Genomic DNA, 26,626 nt, shown 5'->3' with positions numbered 1-26,626 from the left:
CTTCCTCTCCTTAACTCCTGCCACTCTTTGTTGTTTGGATGATGGGTAAGGAGAAAGGGCACACTTTTCCTCTAGCCCGAGACAGGTTTGATTCAGACTGGCAGGGACTTGCTCAGCCAGGGGTCAGGATCGGGGTTGTGCCAGGTCCGAGGTGCAAAGATAATAGGACCAAGCGTGTTCTTACGGGTCCGGCTAGCACACAGGCTTTCTGCCGCCATCCTGATTTTGACGCCTTTCCACCCCATGTCAATTTCTCAGCATAGAAGATTCCTGTCCAGAGGCTGCCAGGATTCCTCCCTCCTGCATCCCTTGTTCTCCTCAGGTGGGCAGGTGCTGCATGTCTGCTCCACACCCATCGTGGCTGCCAGAACTTGGCTTCTAAAAGAGGGAGATGGTGTTGCCCTGAGACAGAAGGGAGCAGGACCTCTGCTCCCCTGATTAAAGGAATCCAGTCAGTCTTCTAAAGATACCGTAATGGCTGGGAACTCACCCTCCCTTCACTCTAAACACATACACGCCACACACATCTCAAAACCCCTCTGCCATTGGAGTAACAGTCTGTTTGGTGTCTCATTCCATGATCAGTTGCTCATCAATTACTTAAAATTTTCATCAAGATTTCTCAATTATGAAATAGACAAATGATTTTTACCCAATTAGTATTTCCTCATTAAGAGTGAAGAGTGAAGAATTATAGTAAAAACCACCACCACCTCCAGAAAAATACAGTCACCAAAAAGAAAACCAGGCACAGCTGAACCTACACCGGGCAGGTGCTCCAAGTCCTCTTAGTCCCCACTCACCCAGGCTTCTCCCTCTTCTCGTCCCAGGCACAGAGAGGCTTAACACAAAGCTTTTCAGTGACTGCTCTAGGAAACTGAAGAGATAATAAAGATCTCATGCCTCTAAAGTTCATAACCCTACCTGTGTGCTTACAACCCTCTCTGCTGCATGCCTGCTGAACACACACACACACACACACACACACACACACACACACACACATATCCTTACAGGGCATTGCTTTGTATCTAATATCTAAGAGAATCATCATCCCAGATCAGAGCATCCCACCTCACAAAGTTAGGAAGGGGCTGGCAGACTTATTGAGCCAACTTACTTGAGTGATCATTCAGCCAGAAATAACATGGGTTTGTTAGTGTGATACAGTTTTTAGGATACTTTTTATATTTGAGCTCCACAACTTCATAGGAGGATATAGTTCCCATTTTTTAAATTAAGAAGCTGAGGCTCAGAGGTTGGTTAACCTCCTCAGGATTGTGAAGGGTGGTAGGAGCCATGCTAGTATTTTTTCCATTAAACCATTCTTGTATAAACACTAAAGCTCTATTTTATGACTTTCTTAAATACTAGAAGTTTAAAACAAGTGATTTTGGAGAAATGTTTCTTTTACCACCTCAACCAGATTCAATTAGCTTTTGTCTAATATGAAGCAAGTATGCAATAGCTTCTTTCCTACAGGTAGCTTCCTGCTTTGTTCAGGACTGATGGTTAACCTGTCTCAGATAGCAGTCTCCTGACTGCAGCCTCTCCTCTATTGGAATATGGGGCTGTCTCTAATCACCTTCCATAATTAGTGTAACTAACCTTTTAAGATTTTCTAATCCAGACCCACTTTCAGATATTCTTCCTTATTGTTCCCAGAAAATGTGGTAAAGGAAATGTCAACATTTCAATCATTTCATGATTCCCAGATTGGCACTTAAAAGTAACCCCAGCATCTATTATCAGCTGAACTTAGGTTAACAAACTACCATCCTGACACAGAGGACCATCATGGGAAGCAAATCATTATCTATCTGAATGTATCTATTAGGTTAGGACTCTGGCAGTTTTTCAGAATGCTGTGCACTGCAGATCTGACCGAGGCAAAATATAGTCCCTAAAGGAGCATATGCTCTGTCTGAAGAGATCAACAAATAAAAAGCCATTTCAATGCCATTTAGTATGTGCTACCAAGAGGGAAGTGTGCTCTGGAAACGCTTTGGAAGGACAGTTAGCTGAGCCTCAGGAAGAGCAGAGAAGATCATGGAAGAATTCATGAAGGAAGTGATGTCTACACCTACACTTAAAAGGCAAATGGAAGTCACATGGCGGATTTAGACAGGGAGGAACATGTATGGATGCCCAGCTGTGAGAGACCATAGCACATCCAGGGAGCTGTGGGCTCAGCGGAGCGTAAAGGGTGTCCAGACCAGACTGCAGAGCCCAGAAAACCAGGCTTAGGAGTTGAGCTCTGAGAGCAGTGTGGGACTGTCAAGTATTTTTAACGGGGTGTGACATAATCAGATTTATATTTTAGAAAGATCAGTCTGGCGATAGGATGGAGTATGGATTGGGGGTGGTGTCAGTCAGAGACAGAGAGACCAGACTAGCTTGACGATGGTAGGGGTCACAGGAAGGGGGAAACACAGTCTGACTGGACAGTTCAGTTTGTGGTGTTGAATTCAAGGTGTCTGTGGAATAATAAATGGGCATGTCCAACAAACAATTATAGATATTCAGATCCGGAGCTGAAAAGGGAGCCTGGAGAGTCATCAAAAAAACATGAGAGTAGATGATGTCACTCAGAGGCTGTAGAGTGAGGAGAAGACGCAGGGTAGGACAAGTGGGACACAGACATTTCATATGTGCCCTGTGAGGAATGCAGTGTGACCAGACCCAGGGGGACAATGTGGGCCGGCGGGGGGGAGCTGCTACAGACTTCAAGAGGTGGCAGAAATGTTCCATGTTGTAAAGAGGTCAAGTAAGATAGGAGTTGGAAAGTCACACTGGAATTCAGCAACCAGGAAATTATTGATAAAGCAGCTCCAGTGGAGTGGTGGGCATGGAAGCCAGATAGAATGAGTTGAAGACACAGGCAGAGTGTACAGACAGCTGCTTTCAGGAGGCTCCATGCTGATCATTCCCCCACCCCCTGCCTGATATCCCCCTTCCTGTGACTTTTGCAAAGAATGGATCCCCCGTGTCTATCTCATTTCTACTGAACCTCTTTTCTTTCCTGTTATTGATTTCTCTCTCAAGTAAAATAAGTCCTTTTCTCTCTTTCCATCCCTTGGACAGTTTCTGATATTATCCTGAGCTCTTGTTTTGCTTCTCCAGGTTATACACAGCCTTCCTCATGACCACCTCATTTCCTTTTCTGGCCCCCTCACTTAATGTCACTTAATCACATTTGCCTCTAACTTTCAAGCAGAAAGGAAATCCATAGAGAATTGCAATAGTAATGTCAGAACCATTTACAAAATGTCATCTTGGGAGGAATAAACTTGGTCTCTATCCCCAAAAAGAGCTTGGGCTTACGGTGGTGGGTGAGAGACAAGTCTTAGGCAGTGAATGGCTAGTGACATGATATAAACCAAGGATATGGGTGAGCTGAGAAAGCATCAGTGAAAAGGGAATACCGCTGTGCGGGTAGTGGGCTGCAGTCTCTGAGAACTCTCTTGGGCAGGGCACTGAGAGGCACCTGCGGTGGAGTGAGTGGCTCTGTTTTCCAGCGGGGCAGGAAAGCACTCCTGTCCTTGTTTGGTTCCAGTACTTGCAGTGCCCCTGAGCCCAGGCTTGGGAAATATATTACCTGATGGAGAGTTAATTATTATTATTGGAATATAAAGCCTTTGTGGCAGAGGAGTCTAATATCATTTCAATATAACACAGTTTATATATGCTTTGAAATTTTGAAATTGCTATGGATTGATGATAAAATGATTAAATTTTTGGTGGTGAAGATCCATCATTGTCGACATTCAGATATCAGCTTTATATCCTTTTGTTAACCGAGAGTGAGTCATCTGCTGGCAAATGCTGAGATAAGCCTTTGCTGTCACACAGCTTCAGAAATTCTCTGTCGGTTTCAGTCAAGGGCTTTGTGTCTGACACTGCTAGTCTCTGCCTTTTTCTTGAAAATATTTTTTGGTAAGCTTTATGATGGTATTTTTGTTACAGGTCTGGTTGTAACAAAAGTTAACTATGTTATCCTTAAAATAAATTGTCAGGTGATCGATGGAATGGTTAAGAGAGATGGTTGCGGGTGGCTGGTTAGTGCATGGCCGTGAATTACTTGATGATCGTATTCTCCACGCCAGGCTCTGGATAATGTTCTAATGTCTTTTATCTCTAGAGTCTAGAAAATAGGTATTCAGACCTGAATTTATTTGCCTTTACCATGTCTTTCAAATGTTTGTTAGCTAAAAATTTAGTTTCCTGTCATAGTATACTGGGAACTCTATGTCCTCGATGCAAAATCTTCCATTCTTTCCTTCGATTACTGAGATTTGTTCCACCTGCCTATAAGGTTTTTGGATTGGAAGGGGAGTTGTTTGTTTGTTTGTTGCAGTGTTTGAAGTATAGGTGGCAACAATAGAGTGAGCCTGGACCAGGCAGAAGGAAGTACTGAAGACCAGGCCTTCCAGACTGTGATGATGGCAGCCTGGGCTGATGTGTCAAATACCAAGTGCCAGGAGCTGGCTGATCCTGGCCTGGGCCCCTGATAGCAAAAAGCTTCCCTGTGTGCTCAGGGCATTTGTATTTCCTTTTGTGAAACTGCTGGCTCTGTGTCCTCTCACACACTGAAGAGACCATGTGGACCCTCTCTCATTCTCCGAAACAATGGAAAGTGCAGAAAACAAAAGTTAACTAGGTTTTGAAGCCTTAGGAGAATAATGATCATATCAAAGTTTTCATTAGTTATAAGTTAAATGAATGACCCAGTTCAGCAGAGCGATGTAGCCATTATACAAGGTATATTTAGGACATAAGCATAATTTTTGAAGACTATCAATTCATGAAAAAAACGTTGCAGCTGGAAACACGTGGTCTCTGGATTTTAAGACCCATAGGCTGTGCTCTGAAGGTTTCTGTTTAAAAACACAATTCTCGGGCTTCCCTGGTGGCGCATTGGTTGAGAGTCCACCTGCCAATGCAGGGGACATGGGTTCGTGCCCCGGCCCGGGAGGATCCCACATGCCGCGGAGCGGCTGGGCCCGTGAGCCGTGGCCGCTGAGCCTGCGCGTCCGGAGCCTGTGCTCTGCGACGGGAGAGGCCACGACAGTGAAAGGCCCGCGTACCGCAAAACAAAAAAAAAAAAACCAACAACAACAAAACACAATTCTCATTCAGGGGTCTAGCAAACAGAAAGTAGTTTATTCCTATGAGTTGTTTTGTTCCCACATGAAGAGGCGCTGCAGTGTTTTGTGGCTTCTTCTAAGTAATTCGAGGGTAAGAAAGGTCCAGAACTCAAACCTCTTTTCCTGTTTGCTACTTGGGTCCCTAGGCAGTGCCTTTCTCTCCCTCTCTGTCTCCCTCTCTCTCTCCCTTCCTTGCAGTAAATATTATACCCATACCAATCATGTGAAAGTCGTAGCAGGAAACATATGAATTAGATACTAACTTGGTCTCCAGGGCTCTGAACTGAGTGGTGGTGGGTGAGTGCTGGGCAGACACTTCAAGTGGTCCAGACAGTGCCAAGTGCAGCTTTAACAGAACGTTAGTGAGCCTGGAACTGAGAGGAAAGCAGGAATAGCCTCCTATCAATCAAAACCCTGATCATTATGTTAGTTAGAAATATGGAAGAAGTATGCAAGGGTGATAAGATGTTTTTTTCTGCTTAAAAATGTTAAGAGCTCTTACGTTTCTTCAGATACTGAGTCATAGAATCCTATAGTCTTTTTCTAAGGGCTACTCATGGTTGTCTGTCTGCCCTAATTCTCTTCCAGTTCAGCTGTGTAATCATTAAAAAGATAGATCCTAGCTTCCTGGTTCACTCACCAGATTTGTCCTAGAAAATGTCCTGTGTCTCACTGAAGTCTGAGGCCTGACTGAGAAAGCGTTTCAAGTCCTTCAAGTCCTACTGTGTCCGTAAGTGCTCCCTCTGTATGTGGACCATGACGGGTTCCCGTGCTAACAAGGAAAGTCCTCCGCTACCCGCCCATGTGGCCCATCATCGCAACATGGAAGCGGCACCATGTCCACCGTAACCGAACAAACTAATATAAACAAACATAATCCTTTGACTTTAACTGGCTTATTCTTTCTTAATTCTCCTTACAGAAATATAAGACATATTTTTCTGACTTTAAAATTGTTTAGCTAACATGAGAAAATTAGTTGAAATGATCCTTTAGGCTCCTTTCAGCTTTAACATTCTGTGAATAAGTGATTTTCAAATATCTGATTATGTGAGTGATGGGCTAAAACATGCCTCCATTGGATTTCCTATTATGTCTTGTTCCCAGATTTATGGGAATACAGCACACTCTGAGCTCCCTGGTAAAAGAAAAATGAAGCTGAATAATTTTTAGAAAGATACCTAACCAGAAATACTCAGAATTTTTAAAAAAGATAGTCATCAAATTATGAAAAATGCTTTTAATGCCTTTTTTAAAATCAAGAATTAATGGACAGTTTAAAATCCAGTTTATTTTAATTACTGACATTTTTATTAAATCCTCATAGCCTCTCAAGGCTGTCCTCAGTTTTCCCATCTATATTCGCTCAGTGGAAATCAAGACTATTTCAGCTTTGTTTTAAATTGTTTTAATTAGGTATAGCAATTGTGCCTTATACTTTGAAAACTGGAATCTGAGCATTTTTTAATTGACATTGATGAATTTCAGTTTAGATTTGGTCACTTTCCAAATTGGACTTTATATTCACCTGAGGGTACAGATTTTCAGACTTGATGCCAACCAATTATTTGTACATATGTAGATGATCTGTGTGTTATGATCCAACTTCACAAGACATTTAATTAACAAGCTTCTTAAGAAAAAGAAGAAAGTTTTTCATTTCATGCTTTAAATGAATTTAAAATAAATAGCATATTGTGAAATCAAATTCTTGGTGCTTATTAGGGTGGTAGAGTGCTCTAATGAATCATCCTAGATAAAAAGACATAGATTGCAGTGAACACAGAGGAGCGTAACATGTTTTTAGGCATCATTTTCACCCTTCATTTGAGAAAATAGATAGTAATTAGGTGTCATAGAGCATTTTCTTTTCTTACAGAATTTCTTGATTGAATTTACCTTCCTCTCTTTTCTCATTTAGTTTGCACAGCCAAGAGTCTTAGGTTTGAAATGGTTTGATTACAATAATTTACCCCTTATTTCCTCCTTCCCAATACCGTCATTTAAACCATCTTCAATTTTAAGTAGTGAAAAATAAAGATGTCAGAATGAACTCCATAGGATAAAGTCTTTTCTTTTTATTCAATTGTCAACTCTAATTTTTCCAATCTACCCTGAGTTTTGCTCATTTTTTTAATGGACTTGGAGCTACATTTTCTAGTAGGAATTCAGAATGCCAAACATGTATGGTTTATATTTTGCCTTTTTGTTTTAATGGTAAAATAATATTACTATCAACTAAAAGAGTGGAAGCCCATGTTAGACTTGAAATTCCTAGACTTTGGTTTTATCCTAATTAAATAGATCTTATCGTCCATTTTTGGCCTGTGCAGTATTTTCCTTCCAATATTAGGTACCTTAAGAGTTTAGGAAACTGTCTTAGAGTCCTCTTCGGAAACCATGGTGCAATTCTTCCAAGTTGATAATTACTGTTCACTTTTACTTAGAGCTATAATGAATGTTGCATTTTAAAATTCTTCGCACTTTTAGAGAGGTCTAAGAATGTCATCCTTTAAGCTTGGTTTTAAAGGAAAATAACAGCAGAGAGAATATGCTCCAAGAATATGTGTAGTTGCTCCAAAGGTCTAAGTCATCCAATATTAATAGCTAAGGATTGGTCTTGGGTTTCTTATTCATCTGCAGCAGTTTGTTAGGCATCATGATATAGGTGGGACTTCAACTGATAAGAGTAGATTTGACCCTTGAACAACACAAATTTGAGCTGCACAGGTTCACTTTGTCAGCGGATTCTTCAATAGTAATGCACTACATACTACATGATTCATAGGAGGTTGAATTCACTCACGGAGAACTGTGGATACAGAGGAACAGAGGTTAGGGAGGAACTTCATAAATGGAAGGCAGACTATAAGTTATATGTGGATCTTCACTTGCCCCAACCCATGCGTTGTTCAAGCATCAACTGTAGTCGTAATCATCCCAAGACGCATTTATGGGATGAGAAAGGATGAAGGCCAGTGGCAGAACTGACAGCTGACAAACAGGCTAAAGAAGAGACAGCAGAGTCATGGTCAGAGTATAGGGGAGAAACCAGGAGAGAATTGTAAGGAGAAGCCATGGAAGAATTTCAAGAGTATTGTTGACTTCCTTTAGTGCTATAAGACAAAAACTTAAAAGAATCTATTAAATTTTGCAGTTAGGAGGTCATTGCTGACCTTTGCCAGAGCAGTTTCAATGAAGTGTAGAAATGGACTCCAGGTTCCAGTGGGTTAAAGGGTAAACTGGAAATTAATGTATAAAAGTAGTTAATGTGGACTCCTAACTCATTTTATATAAAGGAAAAAGAGAGGTGACAGCTAGAGGTGACAGCTAGCAGAAAGCAATATTCAGGAGGGACTGTTATCTTACAAATAATAGAGAGACCTTGAGGGTATTTATAGGCTGTGGGGAAGAAGCCTGTAGATAACGAATGATTTAAAATATAGTGGAAGGATAATAACCAACGCAATAAGATCCTAGGAAGGGTTGGTGGAGGTTGATCCTGGAGTACAGGATTAGCCTTGAGCAGGACTCCTCTGTGTAAGGAGGAAAGAGGATAAAGGTGGTCACAAAATATGCGTTTACAGGGCATGTAAGCAGAAAGTTTGAAATTTACAAGCTTGACCTTATAAAATACAAGTTCAAGCTATATGCTACTAAAAATTATTATTAGGGATTATATCAGCTAACATCTAAGTGCTCACTGTCTGCTGTGAGCATTATTTAGAGTTTTAGAAAAATAGTATCTCATTGAATTTCATCCTACAGCTCTATGAGGAAAGTATTATCACTACTCCTCAGGCAAAGAAAATGAAGTTTAATGAGTTTAAATAACTTGCCTCTGGTCATGGAAATGTTAAGTACCATAATAGAGCTAGACATTTGAAGAGATGGGTCTAACCCCAGGCACCTGTGCTCTTAACCATCTTTGTCGTGGGATAGGAGTGTTGAAGAGAATGGTGGACGTTTGGCAGAATGGACCAGAGGGGTTATCGTAGAGGAGTAAAAGCATTGTCAGTCGGCACTGGGTGCAGCCATAGCTGGAGACCATATGTCTGGGTGGCACACATCTGCATAGCTGGGTTGGTTGTCTTTAGCAGCTGTCAGCAGTGCAAGTGAGTGATCATATAAGGAGAACTAGGGTGGGATTTTTTTAGTTCCAGATCAGATAGATGAGAATGTTAGGGCATGGCTGAGCAAAAATTCCTAAATTCTAAGGATAAAAATAAAACCCTATGAGATTCCTGACAGAAAATATAAGAAAAGCAAAAGAGAATCAGACTGGTTTTGGACTTTAGTAAAACTGGAAGCTAGAAGACAGAATAGCATCTGCAGAGTACTGAGTGGAAAAAGACTGCAGCCCCAAAGCTCCATACCCAGTTCTCCACCTGAGAAAGAAAGCAAGAGACACTTGAAAGTAAGGACTGGAGGACATCACCCACCTGAGAAAAGTACTTGCAAGAAGAGAGAATAACAAAGGGATGAGAAAAGAGACCTCAAGATGGAGAAAAGATAGAAAGTAGGTGAGCAATGAAACATGGACACAATTAAATCTAAAAGAATAAGGAGAGATTCAGGGAATATGTAATGTAAGTGCAAGATAGGATTTCTTGAAACAGAAAATACATAATACAAGATAATTTTAATAAGATTGCAGAATAAAACATACTAAACTTTTATCAAAATTTAGGATTAATGGGAAGGGTAGGGAGGGAAGTGAAACTATTTTAAAAGTCTTGTTGATACAGAGAAATAGAGCATTTGGTGGGAGAAGAGAGCCTTTTAAGTTTCCATCTTATGTAAGTAAGCACTAACGTGGATAAAGAAGAACATTTTAAAATAATAAATAGCACACAGAACATGGTAGAAAAATACTGTAAGAACATAGAGGAACTGAATCAATAAACTTGAATATAAATACACACTCATCCCTCAGAGAATAACTTTTTTTTTTTTTTTTTTGCGGTACACGGGCCTCTCACTGTTGTGGCCTCTCCCGTCGCGGAGCACAGGCTCCGGATGCGCAGGCTCAGCGGCCATGGCTCACGGGTGTAGCCGCTCCGCGGCATGTGGGATCTTCCCAGACCGGGGCACAAACCCGTGTCCCCTGCATCGGCAGGCGGACTCTCAACCAGTGTGCCACCAGGGAAGCCCAGAGAATAACTTTTTTTTTATGTCCATGGAACAATAACAAAAACTAAACAAGTTGTTGGAAAACCTTGAGAAATTAACCTTAGCGAATTTTAAGTAAATAAAATACATTTTACAGACCACATTCTCTGGTCACAAACCAATAAAATTGGAAATATATAATGATAAATAACTAAAAACTTTAGGTGCTTTAAATTTGAGAAACATTCTTTGACATGACTAAGATTGAAGAAGAGAGAAAAAAATAAAACTACAAATCATCTAGAGAACAACGAAAAAATACTCTTCATTCCCAAGCTATGTGTATCCTGTACTCAGAGGAAAAATTATAGTCTTAAATTCTTAATTAAAGAAGAAATATGAAAAATAAAAAACTAATCGTTTTAAATTCAAACAACAAAAAATTAACCAAAAGAAACTAGTGAGAAAGAATTAGGATAAAAACCCAAATTATGGACCTGGAATATCAAAAAACGGTGCATACAAATTTCTAGGCTGATCTCTGTGCAAACTCAAATATCAGGTGTGTTAGAGATCAGTATGTACGGAAATGGACTTAGTGTATAAACTCTCTGAAGGTTTTGTCCCTGATCACTTATCCCCATTCCCCATAATTCATCCACCCCAGATTCCTATCTGGAGCTAAGTGGGTAAGCTGAGCTCACGGCCAGCCATGCGGGGCTCTATTGCAGTCTAATTCTGAGGCCGGGGGGAATTTGTTGTCATGCTGCCTCTAGCTGATACTCCTGCTCTAATAACAGTTCCCCTGGAAGGAGATCTGTGAAGTTTTGGAATGCTAAATCACTAAGAAAAATCCCATGTAGAAAAGACAAGATCCCAAAACATAGCTAGATTATAGTTTTATGCATTAATGGGAATTGTAGAACAGATACATGTAAATATATTGTATTTATTTTAAGATTTTAAAATAATTCTCCTTTATTCCTCATACTTCTCTGGTTGTCGACAGCAGTTCCTAATCTCTGAGGCTTAAGAAAATTGAGCTGTAGCAATCTTAAAGTAGTAATTTTATCATTTAGTATAATAAATTGTGTAATTTTTATATTGCTGTTGGCATTTACTGAGTATCTTAGGTTTTCCCACCTTTGTCTCAGCACTGTCACTGACAGTGATCACTAAGGATCAGCAGCTGCTGTTTATTTCTGACTCACTTTGAATCTATGGCAAGAGGACCTCTGAAGAGCTCGATTTGTGCTGGGGCCACGGGGAAGGGAGGAGGAGGTATGGGAGAGTGTAATTATCATTTTGAAAATTTGTAAAACCAGACTGTGATAACAGAATAAACAATGTCTTCCTTTAGGCTTTTAGTACTAATTAGAAGGTGAGGACTTGTGTGTGTGTGTGTGTGTGTGTGTTCTTTACAGAAGAAGTGCAAGTTTATTTAGCATCAAGTCTGATAAAATATGGGAAGCGGGGAGAGGAACTTAAACATCTAAAAACTAAAAAACATCTCCTACAACACTTTGTAATGTCTACTATATTGACATTAGTTTCCAGGCCTTTTTTATTCTTATGGACCCAAGGAAACTACTAGATAAAATAGTAATAATAATATCACATTTGTTTTAAATTCTTATTTTTCTACTAGTTGGGATTTTTTTTTAGTTACATTTGGAAGGACGCCATACAAAAGAACCTTTATAAATTCTATGAATTGTGTCTGGATCATGCCCAAAGATAAAATTGCATCTATCCATGACACCCTCCTTTTTATGTAATTTTACCCATTTTCCAAATTTATGATAATAGAGCTAGGCTTTCTCCTGATTTAAGATTAAACTGATTTTCCTCTTTTCTTTCAGAGAACAGCTGGAGAAATTGTTTTATTTTACTGTTCATTTTTCTTTTAATAATATTTGCCTCAAAAGAAAGTATTGGGAAAATGTAGTATCTTTTGGGCAAACACAGTGGCATGGGTTTTCACCATCAGTACAGTTCTGCTGATGCATCCTGGGGGCTTTTGCATAAGTCCTTTAGCTCTTGAAACCAAATCACCCTATTAGACCTAGCTTCATTTCAAATCACTATAAAACATGTGTGATAGATATTTTGTCTTTGATCTTCCTTAGCTCTTTACTTTAATTATTATATACCAGCTTTTTCAAAAGTGCCCCTTTGGTAAATGTGTATTTTCTCATTCTGAGCATACTTTTCAAAGAGCAGGATTTTTTATGACATTTATGAAGTAGCAAGGAGTTGTTTTTACCCACCATTCATTTCACTTTTTTCATGCACCTTCATGGATTCTCTAAAATTTTTCTTATAGTCTTAGATTTTAAAAAGAGAAGATGAAGTCTGAACATGTCTTTGCTTTCTTCGTATCTGCCCACAGGATGAATATAAGCCGGAAAAGGCCCTGTCGGAAGAGGACCTGAAAAACGCTGTGAGTGTGCACCACGCACTGGCATCCCGGGCCACGGACTACGAGAAGAAACCCAATGTGCTCAAACTGAAAACTGCTGATTGGAGGGTCTTGCTTTTTCAAGCCCAGTAGGTTTCGCTGGTTGGTTTGGTTTGGTTATTTAGTTTGCAGAGCACCACTTTACACCGAGAAATAGAATCGGGATCTGCAGGGGAAACTTTTTGAGTTGGAGTCAAAGTCATTAACTGGTTGCAGTAGAGAGACAACTGTCTAAGAAAAGTAGAATACGAAATAGAAACCCTAGGGCAAGCTTTTTGTTTGCTGCAAAGTAGCCCTGTGACCCTTTCTCAACCACTTACCACCTCTAGACTGTAATACCCTCAAGGGTGTTAGTATGCAAGTTCTATCACACAGTGAGTAAAATAGACCTGGATTCAGATTACTGTTTCCTAACTCTTTGTCCTATCGTGTAAATTTAACCTCTTTGAACCTCAGCTGGTGGCTAGTGTAGATAATGATAATAATAATGTTAATAATGTTTATTTCTCAGGGTTCTTGTGGAAGCAAATGACATGAAGCATGTAAAGAGCCTCACATAGTGCCTGGCACACAGAGGCTGTTCAAGAGGTGTAGATTTTCATTTTGCTCTCTCCCTTCTCTCTCCTTCTGAGCCCTAATAGTTTGTGATTAAACTAGAAGGAAAATATAAAATCATATTGTGGGCAAGGAAATGGGATGGAGTGCCCTTTTAATAAGGGGTCTGTGACAGCTTTTAGATTAAAAATGGAACACTCCACGTGGAGAATTCTGGATTTATGAAGTGAGAAACTTTGGATGTTTAGAACTGAGCCTCTAGAACAGGAATTTTAATAGCACACATAGCATCAGTGTCCGTGGCAGGCAGTGTTAATTATTCATGGCATGCCTTTTACAGCCTGAGCTTGACTTCAGAATCACTCTCAACACAGCACTACCAACTGGCTGCATTAGGCACTGGCATTAAATTTGACATCAATAGAGTAAACACAGGTATCTGCAGGCTTGCTGATCAAAACAGTGCAAGACTAGCAGAGGAAATGAGAACAAGAACCAGGTACTCTGGTGATTTGGGGATGCTGAGCTTGCAAAGGCATGAGATTGCTGACATCAGGTGAGGAGGAAGTTGTAAGGAAACCCAAGTCACACAGGAGTTTTTGGTGTGGGAGATGGCTAGCAGCACAAGGGAGCCACAGCCGGATGTGTAATCACAGCCATTAGTCATAAAGGACCCCCACGTTATTCTGTTCCCCAGCATTATTGTTTTTAAATGTCTAAAATGCTGGATACGGTAACTAAGGAGAGCTAATTACTCCAAGTGGGATTGATGCAGAAATCAGTCGATTGAAATAACAGGTTGGAGAGGCACACGGGTCAGAGAGGCATGCAGGGCATGATGAGGGTGACACCTGGGTGTGGTGTCAGGTTAGGGTGGTAGCTTTCAGCGTATTCAGTACAGGAAATGATTTTTAGATGGGCTGACTTCTTGTCCATCTTTTTATTGATTATATACATGGTAGGTATCTCACCTAGTTCAGGACTATTTCTTCCATTGGTTTATGAGTTCACAAGTGCTGTCAGTGCTGGGCTCTGCAAACATGACATATAAGTTAAAAGTATGATACCGACATCAGGAGATTTCCACACCCTCTCAGGTGGATTTTTTTATGTCCTACTGAAGTATACTGTACATACTTTTAAGTGTACAATGATGTTTAGCAAATTTGCAGAATTGTGCAACACACTCCAGTTTTGGAACACTTTCATCACCCCACCCCAATCCCCTGTGCCATTCTCACCCACAGCCCAGACACCACTAGTTTCCTCTTTGTATTGCCCTTTCTGGATTTTCCATATAAATGCAGTCACAGAATACATGGGCTTTTCTTTAACTCAGTATGAAGTTTTGGGGTCATCCATGCTGTAATCTGCCTCAGCACTCCATACCTTTGCTGCTGCGTGGTATTCCACTGTACAGATATAGATCGTGGTTTTGTTTTTGTTTTGTTTTTAATTTTATTTATTTTTATTTTTGGTTACGTTGGGTCTTCGTTGCTGCACATGGGCTTTCTCTAGTTGCGGCGAGCGGGGGCTACTCTTCGTTGCAGTGCACGGGCTTCTCATCGTGGTGGCTTCTCTTGTTGCGGAGCACAGCTCTAGGGGCGCGGGCTTCAGTAGTTGTGGCACACAGGCTCAGTAGTTGTGGCTCACGGGCTCTAGAGCGCGGGCTCAGTAGTTGTGGCGCACGGGCTTAGCTGCTCCTTGGCATGTGGGATCTTCCTGGACCAGGGCTCGAACCCGTGTCCCCTGCATTGGCAGGCGGATTCTTAACCACTGCACCACCAGGGAAGCCCTAGACCATGTTTTGTTTATTCATTCACTAGTTGATGGACATTTAGAGTGTTTATCCTTTTTGATGCTTATAAATAGTGCTGCTATGAACATTCACATACAAATCTTTTAGTGCCTATATGTTTTTATTTCCCTTGAGTGTATACCTAGAAGTAGAATTGCTGAGTTGTATAATAAATTTATAGTTTATAGTTTTTAAGAAACTGTCCAAACTACTTTCCAAAGGGGGTGTATGTACCCTTTTACATTCCCTCTATCAGTTTATCACTCAGTTGCATTTTAAAATCAAATTATGTGATTGGAAGAGATGAGTTAATTTTTAAATTAATTTTTGACCTAGCCTAGTATCAAATAGAAAGTAGGGGGTTTAGTAAATATTTATTGTGAAGTGATTTTGCTGTATTTCCTTCTGTATCCTTGGGGGATAATCATAGCCTTACACTATGATGATCCTAGGTTCCAGGGCCTTTTATTACCATGGTGATTGCTTTTGAAAATGTTAGTCTCCAATGAAGTTTTGTCAGGAATTATTTGTACCAAGAAGAATAAATGATTTTATATGCCATTTTAGATCAGTAATGAGAAATGGGCAAGATGTGATGCACTTAGATGCAGAAATACCCTAACATAAATATATCTGTTTCTCATAGGAGTCCAGAGGAAATGCAAGGGTGGATAAACAAAATTAATTGTGTTGCAGCTGTATTTTCTGCACCACCATTTCCAGCAGCCATCGGATCTCAGAAGAAGTTTAGTCGTCCACTTCTGCCTGCCACCACTACAAAATTGTCTCAGGTTAGTCATTTTGATCGTGCTTTGACCTTGGAAAAAAGCACTTTGTAAAATAATCTTCTTAATATTTGTATTTGAATAATACTCCATATTTTGGGGGCAGTGATGAGACCTTGCCCTGGAGGACAGTGTTGTACAAGTGGGGCAAAATGCAGTGTGCTGGCTTTTACACTTCCTGTGGGAAGCTGACACAATTGAGTCAGCTCAATTGTCAAGGTTGGTAGGACACATACTTTGAATTAGTTTCTAAAATTCATATTAGTTTACTACTTAGTCATTCCAGCCTCATTTTTTATTTTGATTTTTGTTTTTACTAACAGTGCATATTTTTTAAATAACTGGCTAATGTTAGACATCATGGCTTGGAAACAAGCTTTTTATTCATTCATTCATTCAACTTTTTATTTTATTGAGCTTTTCCCATATCCCAGACTGTATCTGATGCTGAGTATATAAAAATATTCCCAGGGATCCACTATTCACAGTGCAGTGGGGCAGAGCCTTCCCTACCTCTCAGGGAGGATCTAAGTGAACCCTGGTGGTTTTCCCAGCTAATCCAGACAAAGCATGCTAGAACTCTCTTCAGATGTATTCACATGAGCTGCTCTCCTTTTGTAGGAGTGATCTCTCTAAAGACCACATTTTATTGTGTTCCTTTCTTACTTAAAACTCTGTTCTAAGATATTGCATACAAGCCACATTTGCCAGTTTTAAACCTGTCTGCAGTGCCTCTATTGCCACTGATTAGTTAAGGATTTTGGAAGCTACTTTGATGTCTTTGTGAATTTCTTATTGGTGCAATAATAGAAATAGTTTCACCTGGCTTTAATCAACCAAGTCTTGATATTAACTAGCTCCTCTACACATCTGACATCATGAAGGGAACATTTAGTAATAAATATGTATCATGTGCCTGTGTACCTCAGAGACTATTTTTGGCACTGGAAATAGGAAGGCAAGTGAAACCCAGGCGGTCTCTGGGATCGAATTGGCAAATATAAACAAGCAAGTAATTGTAACGCAGTTTGATTAGAGGTACATGAAGGATAAATCCAGAGTACTGTTGGGGTGCAAGTTAGGGCCTGGCCTTGGAGGAAGGAGGAAGTGTGCTAGCTAATACGAAGCTCACAGGATGAGCAGCAGGTAGGTGTGCTGTGGGAAAGAGAATGATCCAGCAAAGGGTCCGAAAGGCCTAGAGGAGAAAGCACTGGGATGTAGGAGGTAACATAAGTTATCAGATGTGACTTGAGTGCAGAGTGTTGTGAAAAGGCAAGAAACGTTCCTCTGTGGAGATAAGCAAATGCCAAATGATGAAAAGTCTTGTTTGTCAGGTGTAGGATTTTGGATGCTTCACTGGTTCCCAGCATCCTTAGGATAATAGTATAAGCAGGAAATTAATGTGATCAAATCTGTGCTTTAAAAATTATTCTTGTTACAATAGGAAGAAAGTACTAGAGGAGGAAACTACTAAAGCAGGAAGGCACTTTCAATAATGCAGGGGAAAACTAAGTTAGTTAAAGAGGAGGTGGGCAGAAGTGGAAGGGTTTGGGGCATGTTGATGGTCCTTAGTGCTCCCTGAAGTGAGCAATAAGGGCTGTCACCTGGGCTTGGACACTGAGGACTGTGGTGTCTGATCTGGCTTTTGGGACCCCATGGTCTCCTGCTTTCCCTCCTGGTGCATCTTCCCAGGGTCCTTTCCTGTGTCCTTTTCCTCTTTCTACCTCCACATATTGCAATGAGTGCTCAGAAGCAGACCAAAACAGACACTTGAGAAACAATAGTTTTTAAGTTAGTCAAGAAAAAACCCAGAGAGAATGTTATGCCAAGAGAAGGGGGGAAAGATCAGGTACAAATAGGACCAAAAGATCTCCTGTGAAGTGGCAGGAGGTGACTGGGTCCTACAGTGAGAGCAGTTTCGGGAGTGATGGTGGAGCGGCCGCGTTGGTCATCCTTAAGGGGGGTGGAAGGCAGTGAGGATGTGGAGGGGGGGACGTGTGCAAGTCCTGCCTGAGTTCATAAAGACAAGCTGGCGCTGAGAACAGAGGAGGCATGATTTCAGTAGAGATTCTTTTGTATCTGTAAATTCATAATTATTATGGACATGATTTGGATGCTCCCACGTAAGCATTGCTATTCCTGTCTAGTTCATAGACTGACTACTGAAAAAGCTGTTAGGAATAGAAAGGACTGAGCCAGCTCACTTTACAAGGCAGAATGGCATTTAACTTTCAAGGAAAATAAATGTTCTAAGAGAAAAGGCAGGTTTTACCTCTTATTGATGACGAGAAAGTATGTTGGCAGACCTCTCCATCTACCCAACTAAAATACGAACTCTTAAAGCAAATGCATTTCCCCACTGTAATTTTGGGTACTTGACATAAATAGTAAGCCACATTACATAAGGTAAGAGGAGAGAAAAGCAATTGAATAACTAGAGGCAAAAAAATACTTTCAAAAGTTGAGTTTTATTCTATTAATTTCACTAGGAATTTTCCAATCGTTGTCTTTCAATAGATTGGTCTTTCTCACAACTACTCCTATAAAAGATCCGGGGGGAAAGGTGATCTGAAGTTAAAGACGAACATTAATAAGTATAGAGCAACATGAGAGCTTTTCCTTGTTCTTTCCTCACTGTAGAACCTACATTTCTGTTTATTTTCTACTTTGAAAAATGTGTTACTATCCTGCTTATGTATGGGCTGTACATTAGTTAAGTCACTTATACGTGAAAATGAATGTGTTTATCTATTTGTATATTTTTACCACAAGACCATACCACCTTTATCAAGGCAGAATCTCTTATTTTAAACAAATGTCCTACACTGGAATTAAAAATAGAATGCATAACTTTTTTGATATTTTTCCTCATTTTGAACATGGAGGTGCAAAAAATGCATATGTAATGTGATCAAAATGATGGGTTCAAGATTTTAAATATGCAAGTAGTAACCAGAAAGAAGCATCCTCTTGTGTCACATAAGATGACCAAACCCTTTTGGGAATTTAATTTCTTTGTAAAAGAATACGATGACTTCCTCCCAGACAAGTAAGTCACTGAGACTTTGTGGGCCTCAGTTTTCCATCTGGAAGATGAGGAAGTTTTCTAGAATGTTTTTAAGATTCTTTCTATCACTAGCTCTGTATTTTTTGCCCAGGTCGTCGTGTTTGTTTACTAAAAATGAAAAATGTGCTTTACCTTTGAGAGTAATAGGACAATTAGAAACGAATATGTAGAACCAAGCACATGATAAAGAACAGGTTAGAAAGAGGGAGAGAGCGTTGGTTTGCACACAGCCTGGTGCAGGTGTTTGGGGTACCCTCCGTTTCAGATGGAGACTCTTGGGGCATGTCTTGGCTGGAGTTACAGTGCACCTTCAGTGAACCTGGAAGGTGTGTCTGGATGCGCCCACAGGGCCTCCAGTGCCTTGAAGGTGAGGCCTCCTCCTTTAGCCCGGGCATTCTCAGTCTCGGCCCTGCTGACCTTTTGGCCTGGGTAGTTCTTTGTTGTGGATTGTAGGATGTTGGGCAGTATCCCCAGCCTCTGCACACTTGATGCCAGTATCATCCCCCTAGTTGTGACAACCAGAAATGTCTCCAGACATTGCCAAATGTCCCGTGGGGCCAGTCCCTGCTGTTGGGAGCCACTGCTCTAGCCTGGCCGTCTTTCCTTTCTCCGCATGCCCACAGCCTGGCTGCAACTCCCCTAAATGCCAGAACACTTGGATAATTTCAGTTTACAAAATAATGTATAACAGTGTGAGTGCCCTGCTGGAAAAAAGTCAAACAGTGTGAGGAAAAAACTAAACATTCAATTAGAAGATTGTTTGGTGCTTTTAAAGACACACTGTTCACCACCCTGTCATTTGCAGGCTTTTCTTTAATTTATTCTTGTCTTCTCTCCAAACCATATTAGCCGTCGTTATTGGAATTGATTATTGTCAGAGTAGCGTGGTTCTTTCTGAGCAACTCTGCTGTGTGGGAAGAGTTGCCTTCTTCTAGTTGTTTTTCATGACCATGTTCCCAGGGCACATTTTTCTTCCTCTGTCGCAGGTAGAGAGACTAGTATGAAAATGTAAGTTTTGTTTCTCCTTCTGGTGTAGCACTCCAAACTTAGGATTTCATGGTTGGCCGTCTTCAAGATCTACTGGACCTCCTTTTCTACTCATCAAAGTAGTCATTTTCAGACATTAATGTGCATAAGAATTATCTGGGGACTTATTTAAAGCGCACATTTCTCATCCCCCGGCCCCCCGCCTCGATTGATCAGGTCTGGGCCAGGGTCCCGGGGAATATGTGTGTTTCTGAGACACACCGGTGTCCTGCCATACGCAGTGCAGACCAGAGACCCTGCCCTGTGACAAAACCTGCCTCCGTTTCACTACTTCTCTGGAGACCTGTACCTCATGACAGTGTCATTTCCTCAGGTATCTTGTCCTGTTTTCTGCTTTGAATTCCAACCACTGTTCTGTAGAAGTTTGACTCAGTGGATGATCACTAAATGCTAACTACTGAGGGCCAGCCTTGTGATTAACCCAGTCGCAAACAGGAGATTCTGTGTTTGCTTCTCACCCTCGTGCTATCCTGTGCTTTGACCACATGGCAGTAGTGCTAAGGACAAGGTGAGTGGGGCAATGTTGGTTTACAAACTGGCCCCATATGAGGAGGGCAAGGAGAGATCGAAGAAAGAGGCAGCCACCCCGGACTGGTAGGTGGCAGGCTTAATAAGCAAGGGAACTTGCGAGGCTTGTCTTGGGCATCTGAGACACAGCAGATCTCTGCACCCGCCTCCAGGATCTTAAAGTTTATAAGCATCCTTAAGTGGGTTCCAGTCAGGTAGGCCATCCAGATGGTCCCAACACCACCTTACTGTCTCAAGGCCGCGTCCTTGGGCAGCTCCTAGCACGGGGAAGGCAAGCGGAATGCACATTCCGAGGGCGGGGGCTGGGTGAGGAGCCTCCTGGTGCCCAGGTCCGGCTCCAGGGTCAACCGGCTGACTCGCCCTCTCAACGCCCCTCTCCACAGGCAGACGTTAGGAGCAGAGCTTTCAGAGGATGAAGGCATTCTCAGAGTGTGTCCCTCACTGGCCAGAACCACACCCTTCCCACCCCACTCAATGTCATACTTTCAGTCCTGTCACTTCTACTTCCTACACATCTTTCATATCCTACCCACATCTCTTAATTCAGACTCTTATTATCTTGTACTCAGATCACTGGTGTCCTAATTTTTTGGTCATTTACCTTATCAACACTAAATATTTGAGCAGATATCCTTCAATATGTGTATTTTTTAAATAAAATATATTACATGTCCTACTACCAATATAACATGAAAAAGTGCTGAACATCATTAGTCATTAGGGGAATACAAACCAGAACCATGAGATACCATTAGGATGGCTATAAGTTTTTAAAAAATTTTTATGAAAAGTAATATATTGGTGAGGTTATGGAGAAATTAGAGCTCTCATATATTGCTGATAGGAATATAAAATGAAGCAGCTTCTTTGGAAAACACTTCGGTGGTTTATCGAATGATTAAACATAGAGTTAGCATGTGACCCAGTAATTTCACCCCACTTTGATAACAAGAGAATGAAAATATACATTCACATAAAAATTTTTACATGAATGTTCACAGCAGCATTATTCAAACGGCCAAAGGTAGATATGGCCATCAGCTGATAAATGGATGACTAAAACGTGATATATCCATACAACGAGGCTTTATTCAGCCACAAAACACTGAAGCACTGGTACATCCTACAGTGTAGATGAACCTGGGAAACCTTGCTAAGTAAAAGAAGCCGGTCACAAAAGGAACGTGTTGTGTGATTCTATTCCAAAAGGGTCTCTTTTAGGGGATCTAAAATGTCATAAAATTAAATGTGGTGATGGTTGCACAGCCCTGTGAATATATTAAAAAACTCTGAATTGTACATTTCAAATGGGTGATTTGTGTGGTCAAGTGTGAATTATATCTCAGTGCTGATTTTAAAAATTCATCCCAGTGGATCACCTTGCCTGGGGCGCATGCCCTGCCTTGGAAAACTCTGGCAGACCCTTCCTAGAACCACGGGAGATCTCCCTTCCTCTCATCTTGCTTCTCTTCAGTCCAGCCTGCACAGTTCTGGCTAAAACATGATTGCTTTGATGTCACTTAACCTTAACTGGCTCACTATTGCCAACAAGATGCAGTCTAGACTCCTTGGCATGAACTTGGACCACACTTTGAGAATAGACAGCTTTCGTATTCATTTACTAGAGGGTTGAATTAAATAGTTAACATATACTAGATACTCAATAAAACAATTAAGTTATTATGCTGAAGCTCACTAAACACTGCTTAAGGTCTTTAAAACCGTCTTAAACTTGAAATGATGAAACAAAATCTTTCTGATGGTGCTTTCAGCAATAGCCCCCCTCGGGCTGACTTGAAGGCAGGTGTTCTTTAGTCTAAACTCCTGCGGCTTGGGTTTGATGAAGCTGCAGTATTTAGCAATTTGACTTGTTAATTGCCTAGCAGATTCCTAGAAATGCCATTACCTTCTAAATCATGTCTACTTTAAAACAGCACAAGGAAACAGTCTGAGGTCTCCCTCTTTACCTTCCCTTTTTTTAAACAAGTAAGTCAATTTATTCCATTTTTAAAAAGTAAGTCACTTCCTGTTTCCTGAGAGACCCATATATCAGGTACTGTGTGAGGTGTGTGGGCATTACAAAAATAGCTCAGACTTGGTTTTGGCTCTTAGCTAATGGAAGCTGAAGGGGTCAGTTGATGTTAGGCAGGTCATGTCTACAAGGTAGAACGGTGCCTCTCGTTCCTTCCCCCGCCCAACACCATGCTAGACACTGGATGAGTTGAGAGAAGGGAAAATGAACTTGCTCTGCCTCCAGAGAGCTTATAAACAGTAGAGGAGACGAAATTCCCGCAGGGGTCAGGGTATGTTTTTTACTGAGCATGTGGTGTAGACTTGTAAGTGCTGTACACGCAGCAGAGGAATCGGCTGTGAATCCGGGGAACTCTGGCTTTGAGTGGGGTTTGCAGAAAGGACCTAGTTGTTAAAACTGGGTGTCTAAGAGCCACGGGAGAAAAGGCAGTTGAGAACCAATGCGTTTACCAAGAGCCTTGACGGCTCAGGTCAGCACTGATCCAGCAGGGAGCAGACTGTTTTGAAGCTTGTGTTTTCAGCAGCCCTTTGGATTTTATACCATTGTCTGGAGGCTCAGAGTTGGAAGAATGGGGCTGCTGCCCCTCTGCCTTTACCTCTGGGGCCTCAAGCAAGGACTTGACCTTTCTGGATCTCCATGGCCTCCAAGAGGAATAGGTTAGAGGGGCGAAGGCCAGGTTCTCTTTCACTTTAGAATTCCTGGGGTTCTGTATTCCACAGTGGGAAAAAGCACCCAGCACAGCACCTGTCAACCTAGTATGTGTCCAGTTAGAGTGCAGGCGGACAGCTGTGTCCTACCCACCAACCCTCAACCCTCTGCCCTCTCCCTCTGGTCTTCTTCCTTCCTCCCCTCCTTAAGTCTTATGCTTGGTATAAAAGGATGGAGAGCTGACTTCTGTGCCTGGCTGGTAGCTGAACCGTTGGGCTGTGCTTCGGAAGGGAAGGCTCTTGCACTGTCTCAGCCCTGGACTCACTGTGAGATCTGTGAACGCTGTGAACACTGGCTTGCCTGTCCCCATTGCCAAAGCAGCTAAGAAATACTTTCTTCATGAAATTAGAGTTTGGTTTTTTTTTTTAACATCTTTACTGGAATATAATTACTTTACAATGGTGTGTTAGTTTCTGCTTTATAACAAAGTGAATCAGCTATACGTATACATATATCCCCATATCTCCTTCCTCTTCTATCTCCCTCCCACTCTCCCCATCCCACCCTTCTAGGTGATCACAGAGCACTCAGCTGATCTTTCTGTGCTATGTGGCTGCTTCCTACGAGCTATCTGTTTTACGTTTGGTAGTGTATATATGTCCATGCCACTTTCTCACTTCATCCCAGCTTACCCTTGCCCCTCCCCATGTCCTCAAGTCCATTCTCTACCTCTGTGTCTTTATTCTTGTCCTGAAACGTTCTTCAGAACCTTTCTTTTTTTTTTTTTGTAAGATTTCATATATATGTTTTAGCATACGGTATTTATTTTTCTCTTTCTGACTTACTTCACTCTGTATGACAGACTCTAGGTCCATCCACCTCACTACAAATAACTAAATTTCATTTCTTTTTATGGCTGAGTAATATTCCATTGTATATATGTGCCACATCTTCTTTATCCATTCGTCTATTGATGGACACTTAGCTTGCTTCCATGTCCTGGCTTTTGTAAATAGAGCTGCAATGAACATTGTGGTACATGACTCTTTTTCAATTATGGTTTTCCCAGGGTATATGCCCAGTAGTGGGATTGCTGGGTCGTATGGTAGTTGTATTTTTAGTTTTTTAAGGAACCTCCATACTGTTCTCCATAGTGACTGTATCCATTTACATTCCCACCAACAGTGCAAGAGGGTTCCCTTTTCTCCACACCTTCTCCAGCATTTATTGTTTGTAGCTTTTTTGATGATGGCCATTCTGACTGGTGTGAGGTGATACCTCATTGTAGTTTTGATTTGCATCTCTCTAATGATTAGTGATGTTGAGCATCCTCTCATGTGTTTGTTGGCAATCTGTATATCTTCTTTGGAGAAATGTCTATTTAGGTCTTCTGCCCATTTTTGGATTGAATTGATTGTTTTTTTGATACTGAGCTGCATGAGCTGCTTGTAAATTTTGGAGACTAATCCTTTGTCAGTTGCTTCATTTGCAAATATTTTCTCCCATTCTGAGGGTTGTCTTTTCATCTTGTGTATGGTTTCCTTGGCTGTGCAAATGCTTTTAAGTTTCATTAGGTCCCATTTGTTTATTTTTGTTATTATTTCCATTTCTCTAGGAGGTGGGTCAAAAAGGATCTTGCTGTGATTTATGTCATAGAGTGTTCTGCCTATGTTTTCCTCTAAGACTTTTATAAGTGTCTGGCCTTACATTTAGGTCTTTAATCCATTTGGAGTTTATTTTTGTGTATGGTGTTAGGGAGTGTTCTAATTTCATTCTTTTACATGTAGCTGTCCAGTTTTCCCAGCACCACTTATTGAAGAGGCTGTATTTTCTCCATTGTATATTCTTGCCTCCTTTGTCAAAAGTAAGGTGACCATATGTGTGTGGGTTTCTCTCTGGGCTTTCTATCCTGTTCCATACATCTGTATTACTGTTTTTGTGCCAGTACCATACTGTCTTGATTACTGTAGCTTTGGAGTATAGTCTGAAGTCAGGGAGCCTGATTCCTCCAGCTCTGTTTTTCTTTCTCAAAATTGCGCTGGCTATTCAGGGTCTTTTGTGTTTCCATACAAATTGTGAAAGTTTTTGTTCTAGTTCTGTGAAATATGCCAGTGGTAGTTTGACAGGCATTGCATGGAAACTGTAGATTGCTTTGGGTAGTATAGTCATTTACACAATGTTTATTCTTCCATTCCACGAGCTTGGTATGTCTCTCCATCTGTTTGTATCATCTTTAATTTCTTTCATCAGTGTCTTATAGTTTTCTGTATACAGGTCTTTTGTCTCCTTAGGTAGGTTTATTCCTAGGTATTTTATTCTTTTTGTTGCAGTGGTAAATGGGAGTGTTTCCTTAATTTCTCTTTCAGATTTTTCATCATTAGTGTATAGAAATGCAAGAGATTTCTGTGCATTAATTTTGTATCCTGCTACTTTACCAAATTCATTGATTAGCTCTACTAGTTTTCTGGTGGCATCTTTAGGATTCTCTATGTATAGTATCATGTCATCTGCAAACAGTGATAGCTTTACTTCTTCTTTTCCGATTTGGATTCCTTTCATTTCTTTTTCTTCTCTGATTGCTGTGGCTGAAACTTCGAAAACTATGTTGAATAATAGTGGTGAGAGTGGGCAACCTTGTCTTGTTCCTGATCTTAATGCAAATGGTTTCAGTTTTTCACCACTGAGAACGATGTTGGCTGTGGTTTTGTCATATATGGCCTTTATTATAATGAGGTAAGTTCCCTCTGTGCCTATTGTTTGGAGGGTTTTTATCATAATTGGGTGTTGAATTTTGTTGAAAGCTTTTTCTGCATCTATTGAGATGATCATATGGTTTTTATCCTTCAGTTTGTTACTGTGGTATATCACACTGACTGATTTGCATATATTGAAGGACCTTTGCATTCCCGGGATAAACCCCACTTGATCCTGGTGTATGATACTTTTAATGTGCTGTTGTATTCTGTTCGCTAGTATTTTGTTAAGGATTTTTGCATCTATGTTCATCAGTGATATTGGCCTGTAGTTATCTTTCTTTGTGACATCTTTGTCTGATTTTGGTATCAGGGTGATGGTGGCCTCATAGAATGAGTTTGGGAATGTTCCTCTCTCTGCTATATTTTGGAAGAGTTTGAGAAGGTTAGGTGTTAGCTCGTCTCTAAATGTTTGATAGAATTCACCTGTGAAGCCTTCTCATCCTGGGCTTTTGTTTGTTGGAAGATTTTTAATCACAGTCTCAATTTCAGTACTTGTGATTGGTCTGTTTATATTTTCTATTTCTTCCTTGTTCAGTCCTGGAAGGTTGTGCTTTTCTAAGAATTTGTCCATTTCTCCCAGGTTGTACATTTTATTGGCATATAGTTGCTTGTAGTAGTCTCTCATGATCCTTTGTATTTCTGCAGTGTCAGTTGTTACTTCTCCTTTTTCATTTCTAATTCTATTGATTT

At 40.8% G+C, this 26,626-nt stretch overlaps 1 protein-coding gene across 2 annotated transcripts in view; it reads left to right on the top strand.

Moving 5' to 3' along the window:
• The window catches only part of PSD3 (pleckstrin and Sec7 domain containing 3), a 496,191-nt gene that overhangs the window by 442,221 nt on the left and 27,344 nt on the right, over positions 1-26,626 (top strand). For both annotated transcript variants that reach the window (XM_060136247.1, XM_060136248.1), the window contains 2 exons: positions 12,652-12,809; positions 15,720-15,864. In XM_060136247.1, the coding sequence (XP_059992230.1) occupies positions 12,652-12,809; positions 15,720-15,864 (303 nt within the window). The remainder of the gene's footprint in view (positions 1-12,651; positions 12,810-15,719; positions 15,865-26,626) is intronic.

This window comes from Lagenorhynchus albirostris, chromosome 21, assembly GCF_949774975.1.
Source record: "Lagenorhynchus albirostris chromosome 21, mLagAlb1.1, whole genome shotgun sequence".
Classification (NCBI taxonomy): domain Eukaryota; kingdom Metazoa; phylum Chordata; class Mammalia; order Artiodactyla; family Delphinidae; genus Lagenorhynchus; species Lagenorhynchus albirostris.
The sequence above is the reverse complement of the archived record's forward strand: the minus strand, read 5'-3'. Positions and strand labels throughout refer to the sequence as shown.